Source organism: Leopardus geoffroyi, chromosome B3 (assembly GCF_018350155.1).
Source record: "Leopardus geoffroyi isolate Oge1 chromosome B3, O.geoffroyi_Oge1_pat1.0, whole genome shotgun sequence".
Lineage (NCBI taxonomy): Eukaryota > Metazoa > Chordata > Mammalia > Carnivora > Felidae > Leopardus > Leopardus geoffroyi.
Genome location: NC_059337.1, coordinates 118,609,439 through 118,628,079, shown reverse-complemented (window position 1 = coordinate 118,628,079; position 18,641 = coordinate 118,609,439). Strand labels below are relative to the sequence as shown.

Sequence of the window (18,641 nt, the reverse complement as noted above, 5' to 3'; positions counted from 1 at the left end):
ACTGTCACTGTTCCCAGTCTCACAGAGGAGGCCAAGACCAAAGGAATAACTTGCCCTGATCACGCAGCACACAGCGGATAGATCGCCACCGGGCTGCTGGCCCCAAAGTCTGGGCTCTCAGCGCCCCAGCCCCGGAGAGACCGGTAGCCTGGTCTGGATCTGGACGCTAGAATTCTATCCCACGTGCCTTCCCAGAGCCTCAGGCTACACCTCAACGGGCTGACTTCGGTAGCGAAAGCGGAAATTCTTACCCCCACTCTGCACATTAGGAAGGTCAGTGACAGGAAGCAGAGTCCCCAAGACTGCACAATCAGGGCAGTTGGGAGATAACACCTCGGAAGTCCCATCCCTGAGCTCTGCAAACCCCACCCCCTCTCTGCTCGGAGTCGCTGCCCTGCCCATCAGATACCATCCCCCGGCCCCATCTCCCTTCTTTGACTTGGTGAAGAGGAAGAGGCACCTACCTGCTCTGCTGACATGAGGCCCCAGGACAGCCCTGCCACTGTGGCCCAAGAGATACAGTGTGGCCGTCAGGACAGCACCCATAGGGGCTGAGTCTGCAGTCGTGGGGTGCCAAGCCAGACTGTCTGTGTGGGGATTGCTGAAAAGAGGGGGCTGGGGCTGGCAGGTGGAGGCCCTGGGCTCCTGTGGGGTTTCCGTGGGCCGAGGGCTGCTCTTGACGGGCCCACCACTGGCCTCTGGAATCTAGAAAGAAGAGGAAGCAAAAGACACATGAGGTGTCCGCCTGGACACCTCTCCATCTATGTCCACACCAGACCTACCTCTCCCCAGCCCCCCTAAACCACCTACCCCCCCTCAACCTCCATCTCCAGGGCCCTGTGTTGGGGGCTTCCACTGAGCTTCTCACCTGAGGTGGGGGCCGCCTGAGGCCCCAGAGATATGCGAGGATCCACGGGGCTGCTGTGCATGTCCTGCATGCTGGGGACGCCTGCAGGGAGTGGGCGGTCAGGCCCACGCCGTGGCCACGCTAACCACCACGTGGCCCCACCCCACCACTCAGGCAGCGCCTGGGGCACCCAGGACAGCAGAAGCGAGAACGAACAGACCTGTGATTTCCTAAAACACCCTTCCCCTGTTTCAAGAGTCTTTAGTCCTAGAAAACACTAATGTTACATGTTGCGCAAAAAGAAAAGCCAGATATAAAATTAGCATCGGTGTTTGATCCCAACTACGTAAAACAAAGCAATGATACTTTTTTTTTTTTTTTAGTTTTTTTTTTCAACGTTTTTATTTATTTTGGGGACAGAGAGAGACAGAGCATGAACGGGGGAGGGGCAGAGAGAGAGGGAGACACAGAATCAGAAACAGGCTCCAGGCTCTGAGCCATCAGCCCAGAGCCTGACGCGGGGCTCGAACTCACGGACCGCGAGATCGTGACCTGGCTGAAGTCGGACGCTTAACCAACTGCGCCACCCAGGCGCCCCAAAGCAATGATACTTTTAGATTGAACTGATGAAAAGACAAACAATCAATTAAAAAATGGGCAAAGTGGGGTACCTGGCTGGCTCAGTTGGTAGAGCAGCCAACTCTTGATCTCAGGGTCGTGAGTTTGAGCCCTGCGCTGGGTGTGGAGATGACTTTAAAATCTTAAAGGGGTGCCTAGGTGGCTCAGTCCGTTAAGCATCCTACTCTTGATCTCTGCTCAGGTCACAATCCCAGTTTTTGAGTTCGAACCCCACATCAGGCTTTGCACTGATGGTGCAGAGCCTGCTTGGGATTCTGTCTCTCCTCCTCTCTGCTTCCCACCCCCCGCCCCCTGGCTTGTGCACCTGCTCACTCTCTCTCTCTCAAAATAAATGAACTTTTAAAAAATGAAAATCTTAAAAAAAAATAATTTTAAAAATGGGCAAAGAACTCGAACAGACATTTCTCCAAAGAAAATATACAAATGGCCAATAAGCACATGAAAAGATGTTCAACATCATCGGTCATTACAGAAATGCAAATCAAAGCCACAGTGAGATACTCCTTCACACCCACTAGCATGGCGGTCATCAAAAAGGCTGAAGTAAGAAATGTCAGTGAGGACGTGGGTGAACCGGAACCCTCAGGCACCGCGGGTGGAAATGTAAATTGGTGCAGCCACCATGGAAACAGTTCGGCAATTCCTCCAAAAGTTAAACATAGAATTATCATAGAGCCTAGCACTTTCTAAGGCATACACCCAAGAGAAATGAAAACACATGTCCACACAGAAACTTACGCATGAGCATTTATAGTAGTCTTATCGGTTAGGGCCAAAAGATGGAAACAACCCAAATATACATCCACAGAAGAATGAATAAGCAGGTTGTGGCATATCCATGGAATTGTTATCAGCCATAAGAAAGAGGTCGTGCTGATGTGTGCTCCAGCCTGGATGAACCTTAAAAACATTCTGCTGCCTGGGTGGCTCAGTCGGTTAAGCATCTGACTCTTGATTTCAGCTCAGGTCCTCATGACCTCACAGTCACGGGATCGAACACCGTGGGGTGGGGTGGGGGGCTGGAGCCTGCTTAAGATTCTCTCTCCCCCTCTCTTTGTGCCCTTCCCTCCACACCGCACTCTCTTCTCTCTCAAAATTTTAAAATTGAGAAAAATAAAAACATCCTGCTGAGTGAAAGGTAGGCACGAAAGGTGTATTATTCCTTTTATACGATACATCCAGAACAGGCAAATCCACAGAGACAGAAAGCAGATCAGCTTACCAGGGAAGGCAGTTAGGGTTAGCGGGGAGTGATTACTTAAGGAGTAAAGCAGGGTGCTTTTATGGGTGATGAAATATTTTAAAACTAGAGGAGAGCGGGTGATCGTACAACATTGTGAGTACACAGCACCAAAGCATACACTTTGCAACGGTTAACGGTATGTTACGTGAATTTCACCTCAATAAAAAAATTCTATATTAAAAACACATTTCAAAAAAAAACCACAATTTGATTGACAGATGAAGGGATGGAAGTAAATCATGAAAAAGCACATATAACAAAATAGCAGGTATAAAATTTAAGTGTGGGTACATGGCTGCTTGCTATACAGTTCTTCAACTATTCTGTATGTTTAAAATTCTTCACCAGCCTTCCTCAAAAAATTAAAACTAGGCGCCTAGGTGGCTCAGTCCATTAAGCGTCCAACTTCGTCTCAGGTCATGATCTCACAGTGCATGAGTTTGAGCCCCACATCGGGTTCTGTGCTGTCAGCCCAGAGCCTGGAGCCTGCTTCAGATTCTGTATCTCTTTCTCTCTCTCTCTCTCTCTCTCTCTGACCCTTCTTTGCTTGCGTGCTCTCTCTCTCAAAAATAAAGATTTTTAAGAAATTAAAAGTAGAATTACCACATGACCCCCAGTAATTCTACTACTATTTACCCAAAGAATACAAAAACACTAATTCAAAAAGATGTATGTATCTCTATGTCTATTGCAGCATTATTTACAGTAGCCAAGATTTGGAAGCAACCTAAGTGTCCATCGACTGATGAATGGATAAAGAAGATGTACATATGCACAAAGGAATATTACTCAGCCATAAAAAGAATGAAATCTTGCCATTGGCAACAGCATGGATGGATCTAGAGAGTACAATGCTAAGCAAAATAAAAGAAAGACAAATACTCTAGGATTTCACTCATATGTGGAATTTAAGAAACAAATGAACAAAGAAAAAGGAGAAAGAAACAGACTTGTAACCACAGAGAACTGACAGCTGCCAGAGGGGCAGCGGGTGGGGGATGCGGGAAATAGGTTAAGGAGATTAAGAGCACATTTACCACGATGAGCACGGAGTACAGAATTGTTGAATCACTACATTGTATACCTCGAACTAATATAATACCATATGTTAAATGTACTGGAATTAAACAAACAACCAGGCCTGTCTTCCTGAGCAGATGAGGGTCTGCTCAGAAACATGAGAGATTTTTTTTCACCATCTTATTGTCCAACTTGGTAACAAACTTATGAAAAATCATGAATTATACCATTCCAGTGGGTGAATTTTATGGTATATACTTAAGCACTTCAGAGTTATCAAAAAGATTTTTTGTCATAAAATGGAGAAAACCACAAAAGGCTAAGTATGAACAGGAATTTTTTTTTTATGATGCATAACAGCACTCACCCCAAAATGCTCCTGGTGAAAGGTTCTGAGCACTTCGTGGGGGGGGGGTGGGTGTGGGGGGGGGTGGTGGCAGGATGGGAGTGGGGGACTTCCTTCTATTTATCTGTGTGTTTCAAATTTTCCACAATACGCATATTACCACATAATGGAACAAAGTTATAAAAACTAAGTGAAAATTCCATCTCCACAAGGACCAGCTCTTGCCAGCCCCCAGGGAATATTCAAAAAATACTTTAGGGCCGGAAGACCCTAGCAGATACGCAATAAAATCTGTTTTCGTTTCATGGCCTCTCCCACCCAGGCCGAACCCCGGGAGAAGGCAGACTCACACTCTTTCCCCAGTTCCGTCATCTCCTGCGGGCACCCCCAGAACCGCATTCACAGTCCCCAGCCAGCAGGCCCCTCTGTCAGCTCAACTTGAAACGCACCTTTCTGCCCAGCCCACCCTGCCCCCGCTTCCCCTCTTCTCTTCCACCTTTCACGCTTAACTTGGAGTCTGGGGCCCCTTCCCATGCACCACGTGGGCCCCAGGCTCTGCTGGGCAAGTGCCTGGCCCTTCCTGTTCAGGGCCCCTGTGAGCGCTTGCATTTCTGCAGCCTGCTCCCCGCCAGGGTCTTGCTCCCACAGGCTCCGCTTCAGACTGTCCTCCTAAATAGCTTTCACAGGGTCACTATCAACCTGCAAAGCTTTCAATGGCTCCCCTGGGCCTATCGGACAAATTTTTTAATTTTTTTTTAACGTTTATTTATTTTTGAGACAGAGAGAGAGCATGAACGGGGGAGGGTCAGAGAGAGAGGGAGACACAGAATCGGAAACAGGCTCCAGGCTCTGAGCAGTCAGCACAGAGCCCGACGCGGGGCTCGAACTCATGGACAGTGAGATCGTGACCTGAGCCGAAGTCAGACGCTTAACCGACTGAGCCACCCAGGCGCCCCCCTATCGGACAAATTTAATCGGCAGTCCCGGCCTGAGGTCCCCAGCCCTAAGAGCCCCACCTACCCTGGACAGACCTCCTGCCACCACCCCGGCACCCTGGCTGAGGGCTGGCTCTGGGGCCCCACTGGCCTCAGGCAGAGCTAGCTACTGAGCACTTGGAATGTGACCAGAGTGACCGAGAAACTGAGTTTTACGTTTATTCTAATTAGAATTAACTTAGTTTTACACTTAAAAACTGATGCTCGATTCACTTAGTGGAAAATGCTTCAGTATGTTTGGAACAACTTCAGTATGCGAGTCTACTCTTCCAACTGTACATTTTATGAAATCTAAATATAGATCAAGTATGCCAGTGAAATTTTAGCAACCGAATTAAGATATGCTGTCTGAGTGATGCACGGAATTTAGAAGATTTATTTTTTTTAATCTTGTGAAAAAAAGAATGTAAAATATCCTGCCATTTTTTATATTGCTTACATGTTAAAAATATTTAATTGGGTTAAATAAAACATTATTTTAAAAAAATGTTTTTAATGTTTATTTTTGAGGGGGAGAGACAGAGCGACAGAGCACAAGCAGGGGAGGGGCAGAGAGAGAGAGGGAGACACAGAATCCGAAGCAGGCTCCAGGCTCTGAGTTGTCGGCACAGAGCCCGACACGGGGCTCGAACCCACGAACTACAAGATCATGACCTGAACCGAAGTCGAACGCTTAACCGACTGAGCCACCCAGGGGCCCCCCGCCAAACACTATTTAAATTAAAGAAATTTTTAAGTAATCTTTATACCCAACAACATGGGGCTTAACCCACTACCTTGAGATTGAGTCACATGCTCTACTGACAAAGCCAGCCAGGCACCCTGAACAAAACATTATTTAATATAAATTCACCTGTTTCTTTCTCCTTTCTTAAGTTTATTTTGAGAGAGAGAGAAAGAGAGCGAGCAAGCAGGGGCGCACAAGAGGGGGAGGGGCAAAGAGAGAGAGAATGGGAGAGAGACAGAATCCCAAGCAGGCTCTGCACCATCAGCACAATGTGGGGCTCGAACTCATGAACTCTGACATCATGACCCGAGCTGAGATCAACAGTCAGACGCCCAACCAACTGTGCCACCCAGGCGCCCCTTCTTTCTACTTTTTAAATGCGATTCTTAGAACATTTTAAGTAACAGATGTGGCTTGCCCTCTATTTCTGCCAGCAAGTGCTGCTCTAGAAAGAGAAGGAGCAGAGGCTTCCGCAGGACTCCCTTGGGCACACCAGTTAGCACCGCAGCGTTAGTAACGGTACCTACACCCCAGAAGCCACCTAAGTTCTAACTTCCCGCCCATCACGGACTTCTGTCGAGGAGTCAGGAGATGAGAAAACGTTCACACACCAAATGGCTGTAAGGGGGGAAAGCATGCACAAAATCCCACACACAAAACAAGGAAACACACTCGATTCATCCCACTAACGCATGGGATTGAGGCAATCCCACTTGTCTATGTGCTGCTTTCCTAATATCTTCCAATTTTCTACAACGAACACAGATTATTTTTATAAAAGTAGCAATGAAGGTTATTTCTTTTGCACTTCAGCCTGGCCTGAAATGCTTTCTGTTTCCTTCCTTTCTACCTACGTGAATGCCTCTCTGGGGCAGGCTCAGGGCCACCTCTTCCAGGAAGGTGTCAGTGGTTCCAGGGGGCTGGACTCAGAGGAGCTGGAGGGGCCTCCTGCTCAGGCACCACAAAGGCCAGGCCAGGCCGAGGCACCCCAGGAGCCTGGCCCAGGGGCCCCCACACGGCCTCACCACCACTGCTTCCGACGCTTTGCTTATCAAGCTCTGTGTGTTCAGGCACAGTGCCAAGTTACCATCGTAAGAAAAGGACCCTTATTAACCCCATTGTACGGGTGGGCAAATCAAGAATCAGAGAGGAGAGGCACTCACCCAGAGCCACATGGCTGGTCAGCAACAGAGAGTAGAGACTTAAACTCAGGTTAGCTGCTAACCCCAGACAACTTGCTCTTAGTCACCGTGGCAGGGGCCTCCCTTGGAGGTCTACCGTCGTGGCTCACGGGGCCCTCACCACTAGCACGTCAGGGCCAAACACACCTTCCTACGGTATCAGGGGCCGCCACCCACACTCCCCTCCTCCCAGCTGAGCCCCAACCCACATTCTTCCTCAATATCCCGTCGTCACACCGAGCAAGTACCGGCCTCTGGGCCCTTTGTCCTGCAGCTCCTCGTACCTGGGACATCTTTCCCAGTCGGGATGGGGGGGAGGGGAAGGGGAAGACAAGGGCAGGAGCAGTGTGTGAGGACAAGCTCTCCTGGACCACCTCCCTCCTCTGTACTCAATCACGCAGTCATTCGATGATAAACATTTACCGAGTACCCACCTCGTGCTAAGTTCGGGGGGGAAGGGGTATAAACGGGAATAAGGAAGCCAGTAGGCCTGACAAGCCGTATGCAATCACTGCGGCACAAGGAAATAATCCCAAGAGTGACGGCAGTTACGTGGGCTTTGGGGGGTGGGATGGGGACACGGCCTCAGACGGGGAAACCGGGCTGATCACGGGGCTGCACAGAGTTAGAGGCTGCGGGCGGCAAAGCCTTCAGCAGACAGAGACGCAGGAGCCCCGCCGGTGCCCGGGTGGCACTTAGGAAGCGCTGGCTGGTTCGTGGTGGGGAAAGAGGTCAGGCCAGGCACACTCCACACCCCCTCCACCCCCACCCCGTCCTCACCTGGAGGAAGGTGGCAGGGCTGTGTGTTACAGGGCTCCACCTCCCCAGGCTTGGACTGCACCAGGCTCCCACAGCGGCTGGGCGGCCCGAGGGCACAGACGACCTGGCGACGCCGAGTGCCCGAGCTGCAGCTCTTGGAGCACTGGGGCCCGCGGGGTAGGCGTGCAAACAGAAGGAGAGAGACCCTGAGGCTGGGGGTCCCCACAAGGAAGGGAGGGGGAACACGCCCGGTAATGCAGGTTAGACCCAAGCATGGTCAAGCGTCCGGCCACCTGTCAGAGACCCAAGGGGCCGGGATTGGGCAGCAGCTATGGAAGCGAAGGAGGCAAGTGCTTACTAGACCCCAGGCGCCCACATGCCAGGCCTGGTCGCTGACGGGGGGACAGTCTTCATGCGCGCAGGGCTCAGAGACGGGGGGGCGGTCCTCCAAGGAGCACGCTGTCGCCTGGAGCAGAGACCCCTCGTCGCCCCGGCAAGTGACACTCCGCTTCCGGATCCCGGCACCACAGCTGACAGAACACTGTAAGGACCAGGCTGTCAGCAGGAGCTCGTCCTCGCCCGGAGGAGCCATGCCAGGGCAGACAGCTGGAGGAGCACCTGCCGGCACGGAGGGTGGACAGCACTCTACTGCCCACGTCCGGTTCCCGGGCTCAGGGAGGCTGAGTCACTCTTCTGAGGCCACACAGCCTACACCAGGGCTGCTGACACCAAGCTTAGGTACATTTTCCACATCCCCTCGTTCGAAAGTTGGACATATGTACGTGCCGGAAGCAGCTGACCAGCAGCCCCAGACGGTGCCAGCTCCTCCCTCGTCCCCAAGCAATGGGCTCAGCTGCTTCTTCGTGCCAAGGCAAAGCCATTCCCACCCTGCCTGGGATCCTGGAGAAGGAGGAAGAGTCCAAGAAGCTCCTCCTAGCCCCCGCCTTGGCCACAGCTCCCAAGACCACCTAGCAGGTCACTTTACCTCCCCGGATCTATTTCCCAAGCAGAGGAGAAGGCTCCCAGTCAGACTCTGCTGCCGCCCAGGCCCCCAAGGCCCAGCACCTGATTTCCTCCCCTCCCTCCACCCCCACCCCAGCCCCTTCTAGGCAGGGGCCTCACCTCTCCCCAGGGCTCCGCGCTCCAGGATGCACAGCGCTGCAGGTTGCAAGGCCGCATGGTGGGGGGCTTCCCGGGCAGGCCTGCACACTCGGCCTCCTCAGTGGCCTCCTGGACGCCAGCCCCATCAGACAAGATGCAGTAGACAGAGCGGGACTGGGAGCCGCCGCCACAGGAGGCTGAGCAGGGCGACCAGGGCCCCGTCCTCCAGCTGGCAGGGAGCAGGAATCCGGTCAGGCTGGCCCAGCAGCAGGAGCCGGAGCCCAGGCCCAAGCTGGCACCGGCTGTCATACGCAGAGTGGACTGGGGATCCCCCAACCTGGCCCCAATCTAGGCCTGATAGGTGCAAGGGGGAGGGGAGGCAGAAAGCTCTGCACCAAAGGCCAAGCCCTCCACTTGCCATCTCCCACCACCGAGCACTGGTCCCTACAGCACGGAGCCTAGCTGCCCGTTTTAGCTTTCCTGTCCTCACTCGATCCCCCTTTCTCCTTCTCACCAGGTGCCCTGTCGTCCCCAGCCAGACTCCATTGCCACTGCATCTGACCTTAGCTGGGGCATCTCCCAGAGGGGTCGTGCTCACCTACTCGTGGAGTGGTACCGCCCGGCCCTGCGGCACAAGGACCAGAGGAAAGGGCAGCCCCGAGTGCACCATGCAAAGCCAAGCCCACCACCATCCCGAGAGGCCAGCTGCCACCAAGGCCATGAGAGTGGAAGGACTGCACCAACGTGGCAGGGAGCCTGTGGCCTGCAGATTACCTGTTCCTGCAGGCACGCTGGGCCCCAGCAAGGTGCCACGCTCTGGGCTGGTGCAGGTAAGAGGTCCTTGGTGCGTGAACAAAGGCATGGCTGATGCCCACAGGCCCTCTGGCCCGATCCCTGGCCCACTTCTTGGCATCTGCCAAGTCCCCTGCTGGCTCAGACAGGGCCTCCAGTACCTTTCCCCACTCTCCCACCACCGGCCTGGACATTCTGAGCACTGGGCACACATGAATGGACAGAACAGCCCTGGATCTCATGCCCGTGCCCCTCTACTGCTTTCCCCCCGTGGCAGCTGCCTCTGCCCCACTCTGGCCACAGCTGTAGGGAGACCTGGACCAACCCAACTGTTTGCTCAAGTGGCCTAGAGACCACACTGCCTTCCTATCCAAGGGCCCGGGCCCCACCATGGGCGGAGGGGGCTGGCAAAGGCCTCACCGCTTGGTCTGTGGACAGGGGTGAGCGCTGCAGGGGCGGTGGTCAGCCGGCCGCAGCTGGGGCTGGCACATGTGGTCAGGGTAGACCTCGTTGTCAGTGGTGCAGAACACTGGGCGGGACTGGTGACCTGTAGAGGCCCGGCCATCGCGGGCAGGGGGGGTCAGTCAGCCTTCACCAAACGCATTCTCTGGGCTGGGCATCATTCTGGACACACCCCAAGTGTCATCTTGATTCTCAGCTGACCCCCTGGGATACGTGCCATCGTCATCTCCAATTTACAGATGAGGAAACTGAGGTTTGAGGAGTATGATCTGCTGGTGATGGAACTCTACTACGATGCATGGTCATCGGCTCAGAGCCCAGCCTCCGATGCCACCTTGGGGAAGCCTTCTTTGGTTCTCTTAGCTTAGAAGCGGGGGGGGGCCCTTCATGGAGTCTCCAACCCCTGGGTTTCCTCCAGGTGACCCCCAAGACATGCAAATGTCCCACGTACGTGTCCATCTCCCCGGGGCTGCCCTCACCTCCACCGCACTCGGTGCTGCAGTCACTCCACGAGCCGTGGCTCCAGTGGAAGCCGGGCCGGGGGCTGCCCAGGGGCAGGTGGTACTCGTAGCTCACGCCTGGGTTGGGTTCCTGGCTGAGGAGCTGTGCGGGAGGGTCCTCACTGAGGCCTGCCCCCAGTGGGATCCCTCCTCATCAGCAGGCCAGTGGCCCCCACCTCGCCTCTCGGGGAGCAGGTGGCCCCGCTCCCTGGCAGCCCCTCACCTCAATGACTAGGGGCTCTGAGGTGGGGCCGCGAGCCAGGAGCCGCTCAGGCGCCAGGTCCCCCTCGGCCCCTCGCTCGTAGTGCAGGACAGTGCTGGCCACAGGCAGGGCCCAGGCACCCCCGATGGTCCAGTGCCCGTTGAGGTAGTATTCGCCACGGATGCTCTTCACCGCTGTGCAGAGGTGAGCCGCCCGGTCAGCAGCTGGGGCAGGACCCACCGCCCTGCCACAGCCCAGACTCGCCCCGGACCACTCACCCAGGAAATTCCTGCTGGCGGCCGCTTCCTCCACCCGGATGCTGGTAGCCCCCGAGGGAATTATGAGGATCTGGTTGTAGCCTGCAGGGGCAAGGATACTCTGGGCCCACCCACGCCCTGGCAGCACAGATGGGGTCAGGGACAGGCAGGGCTGGGCAGCTTGGAGAAGAGTCCTCCAGAAGGGAAAGTGGCCCCGCAAAGGCGAGAAGGGTCGGCAGGCTTGGGTGCCCGAACTGACTGGGGATTGGGGAGAGGAGGGAGGAAACGGGGACCGTGGGGGAGGGTTGGCAGGGGCATCCAGCTGGTGGCAGTGTGAGATCACACTTGCCAGATTGGACCCTCCCAGTGCCATGAGGGTTACTCGGATGGAATGGAAGGCAGGAGAGGAAGGGACAGGCAACACACCCTCGTCTCAATGGCCTGTGGGCCCCCAGAGAACCCCCACCTCTGCTGAGGTCATTGGCATCAAAGGTGCCTGTGACGGGATAGCAGGTGGTGCCGTCACCCCCACACTGCAGACACTTGTCCTCCTCCTTTGATGAGTCTAGGTTGTGGTCACAGCCAACGGCCTACCGGGCAGAGGAGGAGATGAAAAAGACCAGAGGGAGTCACAGATACACCAGGATCCAAACGCTGGTCAGATCAGGGAAGAGCAGTGAGTACTCATCAGCCATTGAGGCCGAGTAAGCATTGGATGTAGCCTGTGGCCGGCCATCTACCTCTTCTGCCGGCTCAGCACCCGTCTCCCCTCCTCTGGCAACAACACCTCATTTCCCACAGTGTGGACAGAGCCCCCCAACGGTGGGTGTGGGCAAATCAGCAGGTTCTACACCTTGGTCAAAGAGAGTGGTTCATGGGACGCCCCGAGCCAAGACAAATCAGAGGGAGCCCCAGCTCACTGGAACTCCCGGAAAGAGGGCACCCTCTCCAGCCAGAGCTTGGAGCTGCTGGTGGCCATGTACACACCTCACGTTTCCAGCAATCTCATCCAGGCACCTGAAGTCGCCAGCCCATCCCCCGATGGCTTTCCACCCCCCCGCCCTTTGTCAGTTTTAGTTGGGCTTCTGTAACTTGCCACCCAGAGGGTTGCTCTTATCCCGGTGCTCAAGTTTTCAAAGGGCAAAGTTAAAAGGTCCTAGGGCATCTACAATGCAAAGACACCTTAGAAGCTGGTCATGGTAAGACATCAAGCTCATGAGAGCCACTGGCCCTGCTGGCGTGGGGCAGGGGACATCCTGCAATAAGCCTGAGTGGGGCCCCAGGCTGAGTAACAGGGGTGTGGGGGTGTGGGGGTGGGCAGGGGGACATCCTTCAATAAGCCCAAGGCCAGGATGGGCAGCATGGGGGGAGGCAGGGAGCAGGTGGGAGGTGGGCAGGGGTGCAACTCACCCGGCAGCTGCCCTCCACACACACGTCCCGTTTGCCAGGCTCGCAGGGCGTCCCGTCCACAACAGCCTCCCTGTGCTTGTAGTAGAAGTTCTCCCCCTTGGGAATGCAGTTCAGTTCACACTTGTTCGGGGCTGAGCAGGCAAAGGGAAAAGCTGAGACCCCGGGCAAGCACCAAGTCCTACCCTAGGAACAGGGAAGCATGGGCAGGGGCCAGAATCACACAGATGGCAGAGACAGAAAGCCCTTGCAGCAGTTCCCCCAGTGGCTCAGAACCCCGCCCCACCCCAGGGAGAAGGGACGGCCACAAAACTGCTGCATTCCTGGGGATCAAGTTGAAGAAAAACCCCAAGATAAAGAAAAAGCCAGCCACTTGAAGAGGTCTACCTCATCCTTATAGACAAGCCCATGTGTTAACAGTCAGCTATTCTAAGTAAATTATTCATAGAATACTATGCACGTTGACTTTGCTATAAAGAATTACAAGGACTACACGGTAACGTGCGAAGATGCTTATAACACACGATGCAAAATGGTGCTATGTAATAACTATAAATGCGTAAATGTATATAGAGAAAATAACGTGAAAAATGCTAAAATGGAATGCTAGACCAATCCTGTGAAACACCAAAGAAGGCATCCCTTGCATGACCCTTTCTAACCTTTCCTCTGTGTTCCAATTTTTTTCTTTTTAAAAATTTTTGTAAAAGGGGCGCCTGGGTGGCGCAGTCAGTTAAGCGTCCGACTTCAGCCAGGTCACGATCTCGCAATCCATGAGTTCGAGCCCCACGTCAGGCTCTGGGCTCTGACAGAGCCTGGAGCCTGTTTCCGATTCTGTGTCTCCCTCTCTCTCTGCCCCTCCCCCGTTCATGCTCTGTCTCTCTCTGTCCCAAAAATAAATAAACATTGAAAAAAAAAATTTAATAAAAAAAAAAAAATTTTTGTAAACATTTGAGAGAGACACAGAGGGAGACAGAGAATCCCAAGCAGGCTCCACGCTGTCAGCACGGAGCCTGCTGCAAGGCTCGAACTCACAAACCGCAAGACCACAGCCTGAGCTGAAATCAAGAGTTGGACGCTTAACCGACTGAGCCACCCAGGTGCCCCCTTATTTTTCTATAATATGGATACATTTAAATTATCCAGGCAGAGCAAAGAATGTCAACAGGCTCCCCTGGGGCCACTCCTCTAGCCAAGACCCTCTTCCCCATCCCTTGGTACACACAGGATATAAATGCTCATTGATTCGGAATCCAGAGTACCATACTTCCCAGGAGTCATTTGCAATGGGCAGTGAAAACTAACACTCAGGATTAGCCTAAGGAATCTTCTGACGCCTCTAAAATGTTTTAATTACGTACAAGTGTTTTTTCTGAAACCGTATTGCTCTAAAAATTAGCCACTCTCCTCAAAGCTCTTCAGAGCAAGCCCTTGGGGGCCAGAGATCCTGAGTAAATGGACTCTTGCCATACCAAGCCCCTTGCAGCCCCAGCCTGCAGTTGGCCCAAACATGGACCCACCCTACCAGCACTCCTCCTCCCCAAGGCTTCTGTGCACCTTGAGGAATACTTCTGGAGCAGGCCAAACAAAGCCGGGCTTCACATGGCAAGGACGTGGCCTTCATGGCTTTGTTTGAAAAACAGAGATGGAAAAAAGGATGGAGAGACCTCAAAATGACCCCGGCTGTTGTGCTGCAGTGGGCACACGCCAGGAGAACGGTGGCACCGTAAGGTTGTTGTTGTTGTTGTTTAATGTATTCGACAGAGCATCTGTACAATGGTGGTAGGAATTGTGCAACGGAAGATCAATGTACGGAGGAGATCCCAAACAGGTGGGGCGCAGTGCAGAGCAAGGCGGGGTGCAGCAGCAGGGGCACCGGTGCGGAGGACCGCCACTTACCCCCGTAGTAGGGCAGCCATTTGTAACGCTTTCCCTGGAAGTCCTGGCCGTCGAACTGGGCACACTGCTCGGCCCGGAAGTCCCTGGCACCGGTGGGGCAGCTCTGCGGGGGGCCGGCAGGGAAGGGAGGGGCAGGTGGGCGCTTCCTCCCCCCCCCTCCCCACACCTCCTTGCTGCTTGGCGCAGCTCCAGAGCACCTCCTTGCTGGGGCTTTGGGCTGCTGGAGGGGAGGCTGTCATTTGCGGTGTGGGGTGAGGAAGGGGCTTCCCGCAGCCCAGGCTGTGCGCCAGTGGGAGGACGCCCCGGGGACTGGGAGGTCAGCCGGGTAGGGGGTCCCAGAGCTTTACCTCAGTGTGGCAAGAACGGTGGCTCCGGACAGGGCCCACGCAGCTGGAGCCTCCGTCTGTCCTGAGGATGAGAACACCGCACCGGGAAGGCCCGGACCCCGCCAACCAACACCCCCTCCTCCTCCTGGGGCTCCCCCGCAGGCCCCGCTGGACAGAGGAGGGACGCCTGTGCACACACAGGTTCCCCCAGCTAGGTGTAATGAGCCCCGAGTTTATACTTGGAAGAAGCTGGACTCAGCAGCCTATTCTGGACTTTCTCTAACTCAGGGCTACTCGGCCTCTTAAAGCAGCTTTCCAAAGAAGACCCCAATTCTGCCTTTGGAGATAAAATAAGACGGAATATATGCACATCTGGTAACGTTATTCTGCCATTTAAGGTGTATATGAGCATAAGGTGCTTAGAATAATAGCTCATGTCTCTTCCTCTTCATGCAAGGTTCTCAGGAATAGTGAGGTAACCCACCAACAGGCAAAGGGTCACCCCCTTGTTTTGTGCCCCACCCGTCATGGCACCTATCAGAGTGCAGGGCACATAGGCGCTTGATCCCTCACTTATTAAAGTGGGAGACACGTATACTTAAAGAGGCTGCAGGTGGAGAAAATGCACAGGTTAGCAATTGTTGAAGATCGTTCAGTAATTCACCAAGAATTTACTGCACCTGCCACCTGAAGCATTAGGAACTCGAGACTCAGGCACGTGAGGCAGGCCTGTCTCTAGTTCCCCTGAAATCAGGTTGATTGTTGGAATCAGAGTGTACGTATGTGGGAAATGGACTTGATTCCAAATATTCCACCGATGCTGCTCCCAGAGCAAACCTATTGCTCAGGACCAGCGGACTCCCCGACCAGCCTGCCCCCTGCCCTCTTCTAACAGGCTGGCCCCGGCCAGCCTCCCCTACCTCTGGGAGTAGCAGGGGCGCTCCCGGAAGCTGATGCCCCCTCCGCAGGTCCGGCTGCAGGGGCCCCAGCTGCCCCAGGGGCCCCAGAGGTCACTCTGCCGCCTCACCTTGGGAGCCTGGAGGAAAAGATACGCAGAGGAGTGTGAGTCACTCAGCCCCCCACAAGGGCACTGGGGCTCCCCAGAGGACCCTTGCCTAAAAACATTCCCCGATCTCACCTTGGGAGCCAGGCCCTTCAAGGACTCGGCAAGAACACCAGGCACCCCGAACATTCGTTTACAGAACTCGCCAGCTTTCACCATAAGGGGCCAAAAGCCCTACTGCAAGCATGCCCTGGCCTCCTGTGCCCAGCACCCACGAAGCAGATATCCACTTGCCCGGCAGATGGGAGGGAGGGACCAAGCCTGCCAGATCTTACAGCCGGGCTACCTACCCCTCCACACTGTCTCCCCGAGGAACGAAAGCACATTTGGCTTCAGCCACGGGCAGCACAGGCATGTTTTGTTTCTCTATAATTACTCAAACCACAAGCTGATGGTGTGGAGCCAGAATAAGCGGGTCCAGCCCGTCCTCCTGCTGGCCTGTCCTCACCTGCTCCTGCTCTCAGTACCCAGTCTCTCCTGCTCTGACTTCCTCCTCCCAGGGCAACTCAGGGGCCCCCTTTCCTGCTGCGCTCTTCCCAGGGCTGTGCTGTGCCGTGCAGGGGTGGGGGTGAGAGAAGGTGTGAGTGGATGGAAACAGAGGCAGAGGAAACCACTCCCGACCAGCCTGGGGTTGGCAGGCAGTGACTGGGCGTGATGGCCAGGGTGCATATCCGCTTTATTCATCCCTAACCCCTGTCGGCACTGAGAAGAGCCAAGAGGCACTCGGGGACCCCGTGGTGGCTCTGCCCTTGGCTGAGGCCAGAAATAGGAGGCAGCTGAGCTGGGTGCGTGCAGTGGAAGGGCGGAGGAGAGTTCTAGGCCCCACCTGAGCTCACATGGTGTGGGGAGGAGGAGGCAGGAAAAGGTTGCTCAGGTGTTCCTAAGACAGAAAGCACCTAATAGGACCCAGGTCATTTTGTGCACCTTGACTCACTTCACCTGCACAGGAACCTGAGGGTGGGTATTATAACCCCCAATTAAAGGGAATCTAAGGCCTGATGATTTGCTTACAGTCACACAATTGTTAGGGGGTGGCTCTGGGTTTCCTCCTGGGGCCTTGACTCTGGCAACATAGCCCCTCCACCTGAGCGATGGCTTCATGCCCAGGCACCAGAGAAAGCCTGTGCCAAGGATCTCATGGTGTGACATTTAGGGAGCAAGGACCATGGGGTGGCAGAGGTGACCGTGGGCAGCTGGCCTCTAGTCCACCCATCACTCTGACTGTGGCCCATGCTGCCTGGCCCTGCCCCTTCTCATCTTTGACTCACACTCTACAGAGGCGGCATTTCCCCTCCTTCCCCAGGGACTGCCTGTCTCACAGACGGTGGACAGGGATGTGGGGGTCCCCCTAGCAAAGAGCTCTCCGGGGGCAGGATGGGACCTGGCTGCTTCTGTGCCTTCCACCCAGTCAATGCCAGCAGAAGCTTGGCAGGAGCAGCTCCCAGGACCAAGCCCAGCTCTGTGGCCCCTTCTCTCCTGGAGGTTTGTCCTGCCATCTAGAAGATTTTTCATATAACCTCAGGCCCCCAGGTTTGCTCTCCAGGGAGCTCTGTTCTTCAGGCCCTGTTAACAAAACAGCTACCCTGATCACCAGTGGGCTCCCGTGTCCTCTAAATTTGCACTAATGCAGTATCCATGAGCCTCGTGTGGCTATTTAAGTTAATTAAAGAAATCAAATCAAAGAAAAAACTTAGTTCTTCAGCTGCACTAGCCACATGTCATGCGCTCAGTAGCCACATGTAGCCACTCGGTAACCAAGTGTCTATCTTACGGGACAGCACAGATTCAGGACGTTGATCATCTCAGAGAGGTCTGTTGGCCATCCCTGCCCTGGATGCCAGCCCCCAGCGAGGAGGAATGACTGGCACCCACAAACCTCGAAGCACAAACAGTCAAGCTGAGGAGCAGCCCACTTTGTCCCAGGCAGACTGCAGATGGGATGAGCCATCTAGCCTGCGTCTTGGCTTGTGCCAGCACAGCCCCCTCCCCTTCCTTCCTCCCTGGAAGACTACTGGGGGGGGGGGGGTCTAAGCTTCTGAAGGAGGAGGGCAGTGGCAAGTTGCCATTCCTGCAAATTGCACCCTGCAGCCTGGTGGGCAGCTCCGGGCACCTTGACTAGACCCCTTCAAGGTGCCATCCGCTTTTAAAGGAACTTTATTGTTTTTGGCCTTCCCCACAGGGACAGGGCTCTGAGCTGCGGTGGGGTGGCTCCTCCCTGGTCCTAAACCCTGGGGCATTCCCCATCCCCCATTCCCTGCTCCCAAGCTGGGAGCCTGGCCAGGTAGGGCCACACTCACCGAGGACCCAGGGGCCGGGGCCAGCAGCAGGGGCACGAGCAGGAACATCCGGATCTCAGCCTGCATCTCAGCCTGTGGAATAGGCCGGGGTGGGCAGGGCAGGGATCAGAACCGGTCAGTGGGTGGGCAGGGGTGCATCCCTCCCTCCCCGTTGCCCACAGATGACCAGAGAGCCACAGGGGGACCAGAGGGAAGGCCATGGGGCTCAGTGGCGCTCATGTCGGCGGGGAGGGAGGGGGGTAGAAGTGGAGAAGGCCTACTACTGGCTTCTAAAAGTCCAAGAGTATCTTCTTTCACGATTCAAAGGGGAAAAAAAGAGGGCAATTAAAAATACTTCTCGTTGAGGGGCATCTGGGTGGCTCAGTGGGCTGAGTGTCGGACTCTTGGTTTCCGCTCAGGTCAAGATATGGTGGTTTGTGAGATGGAGCCCCCACGTAGGGCTCTGTGGTGACAGCGCAGAGCCTGCTTGGGATTCTCTCTCTCTCCCTCTCTCTCTGGCTCTCCCCTGCTCACATCATCTCTCTCTCAAAAGAAATAAATAAGCGTTTAAAAAAATACTTCTTGTTGAAAGACCGGTT

General features: G+C 54.8%; 1 protein-coding gene across 7 annotated transcripts in view; it reads right to left on the bottom strand.

Moving 5' to 3' along the window:
• PAPLN (papilin, proteoglycan like sulfated glycoprotein) overlaps positions 1-18,641 on the bottom strand; it is a 36,480-nt gene that overhangs the window by 12,711 nt on the left and 5,128 nt on the right. For 5 of the 7 annotated variants that reach the window (XR_006705144.1, XM_045451462.1, XM_045451458.1 and 2 more), the window contains exons 2-17: positions 18,064-18,135; positions 15,624-15,739; positions 14,725-14,785; positions 14,378-14,480; positions 12,482-12,612; positions 11,538-11,661; positions 11,093-11,173; positions 10,836-11,008; positions 10,592-10,715; positions 10,071-10,197; positions 9,633-9,698; positions 8,880-9,087; positions 8,116-8,298; positions 7,779-7,920; positions 869-949; positions 465-705 (exon numbers count right to left, since the gene is read on the bottom strand). Coding sequence is in view for 6 of the 7 variants with exons in the window: in XM_045451458.1 (XP_045307414.1) it covers positions 465-705; positions 869-949; positions 7,779-7,920; positions 8,116-8,298; positions 8,880-9,087; positions 9,633-9,698; positions 10,071-10,197; positions 10,592-10,715; positions 10,836-11,008; positions 11,093-11,173; positions 11,538-11,661; positions 12,482-12,612; positions 14,378-14,480; positions 14,725-14,785; positions 15,624-15,739; positions 18,064-18,135 (2,033 nt within the window). In the remaining variant the exon portion in view is untranslated. The remainder of the gene's footprint in view (positions 1-464; positions 706-868; positions 950-7,778; positions 7,921-8,115; positions 8,299-8,879; positions 9,088-9,632; positions 9,699-10,070; positions 10,198-10,591; positions 10,716-10,835; positions 11,009-11,092; positions 11,174-11,537; positions 11,662-12,481; positions 12,613-14,377; positions 14,481-14,724; positions 14,786-15,623; positions 15,740-18,063; positions 18,136-18,641) is intronic. The other 2 variants (XM_045451459.1, XM_045451461.1) reach the window with 2 other exon arrangements.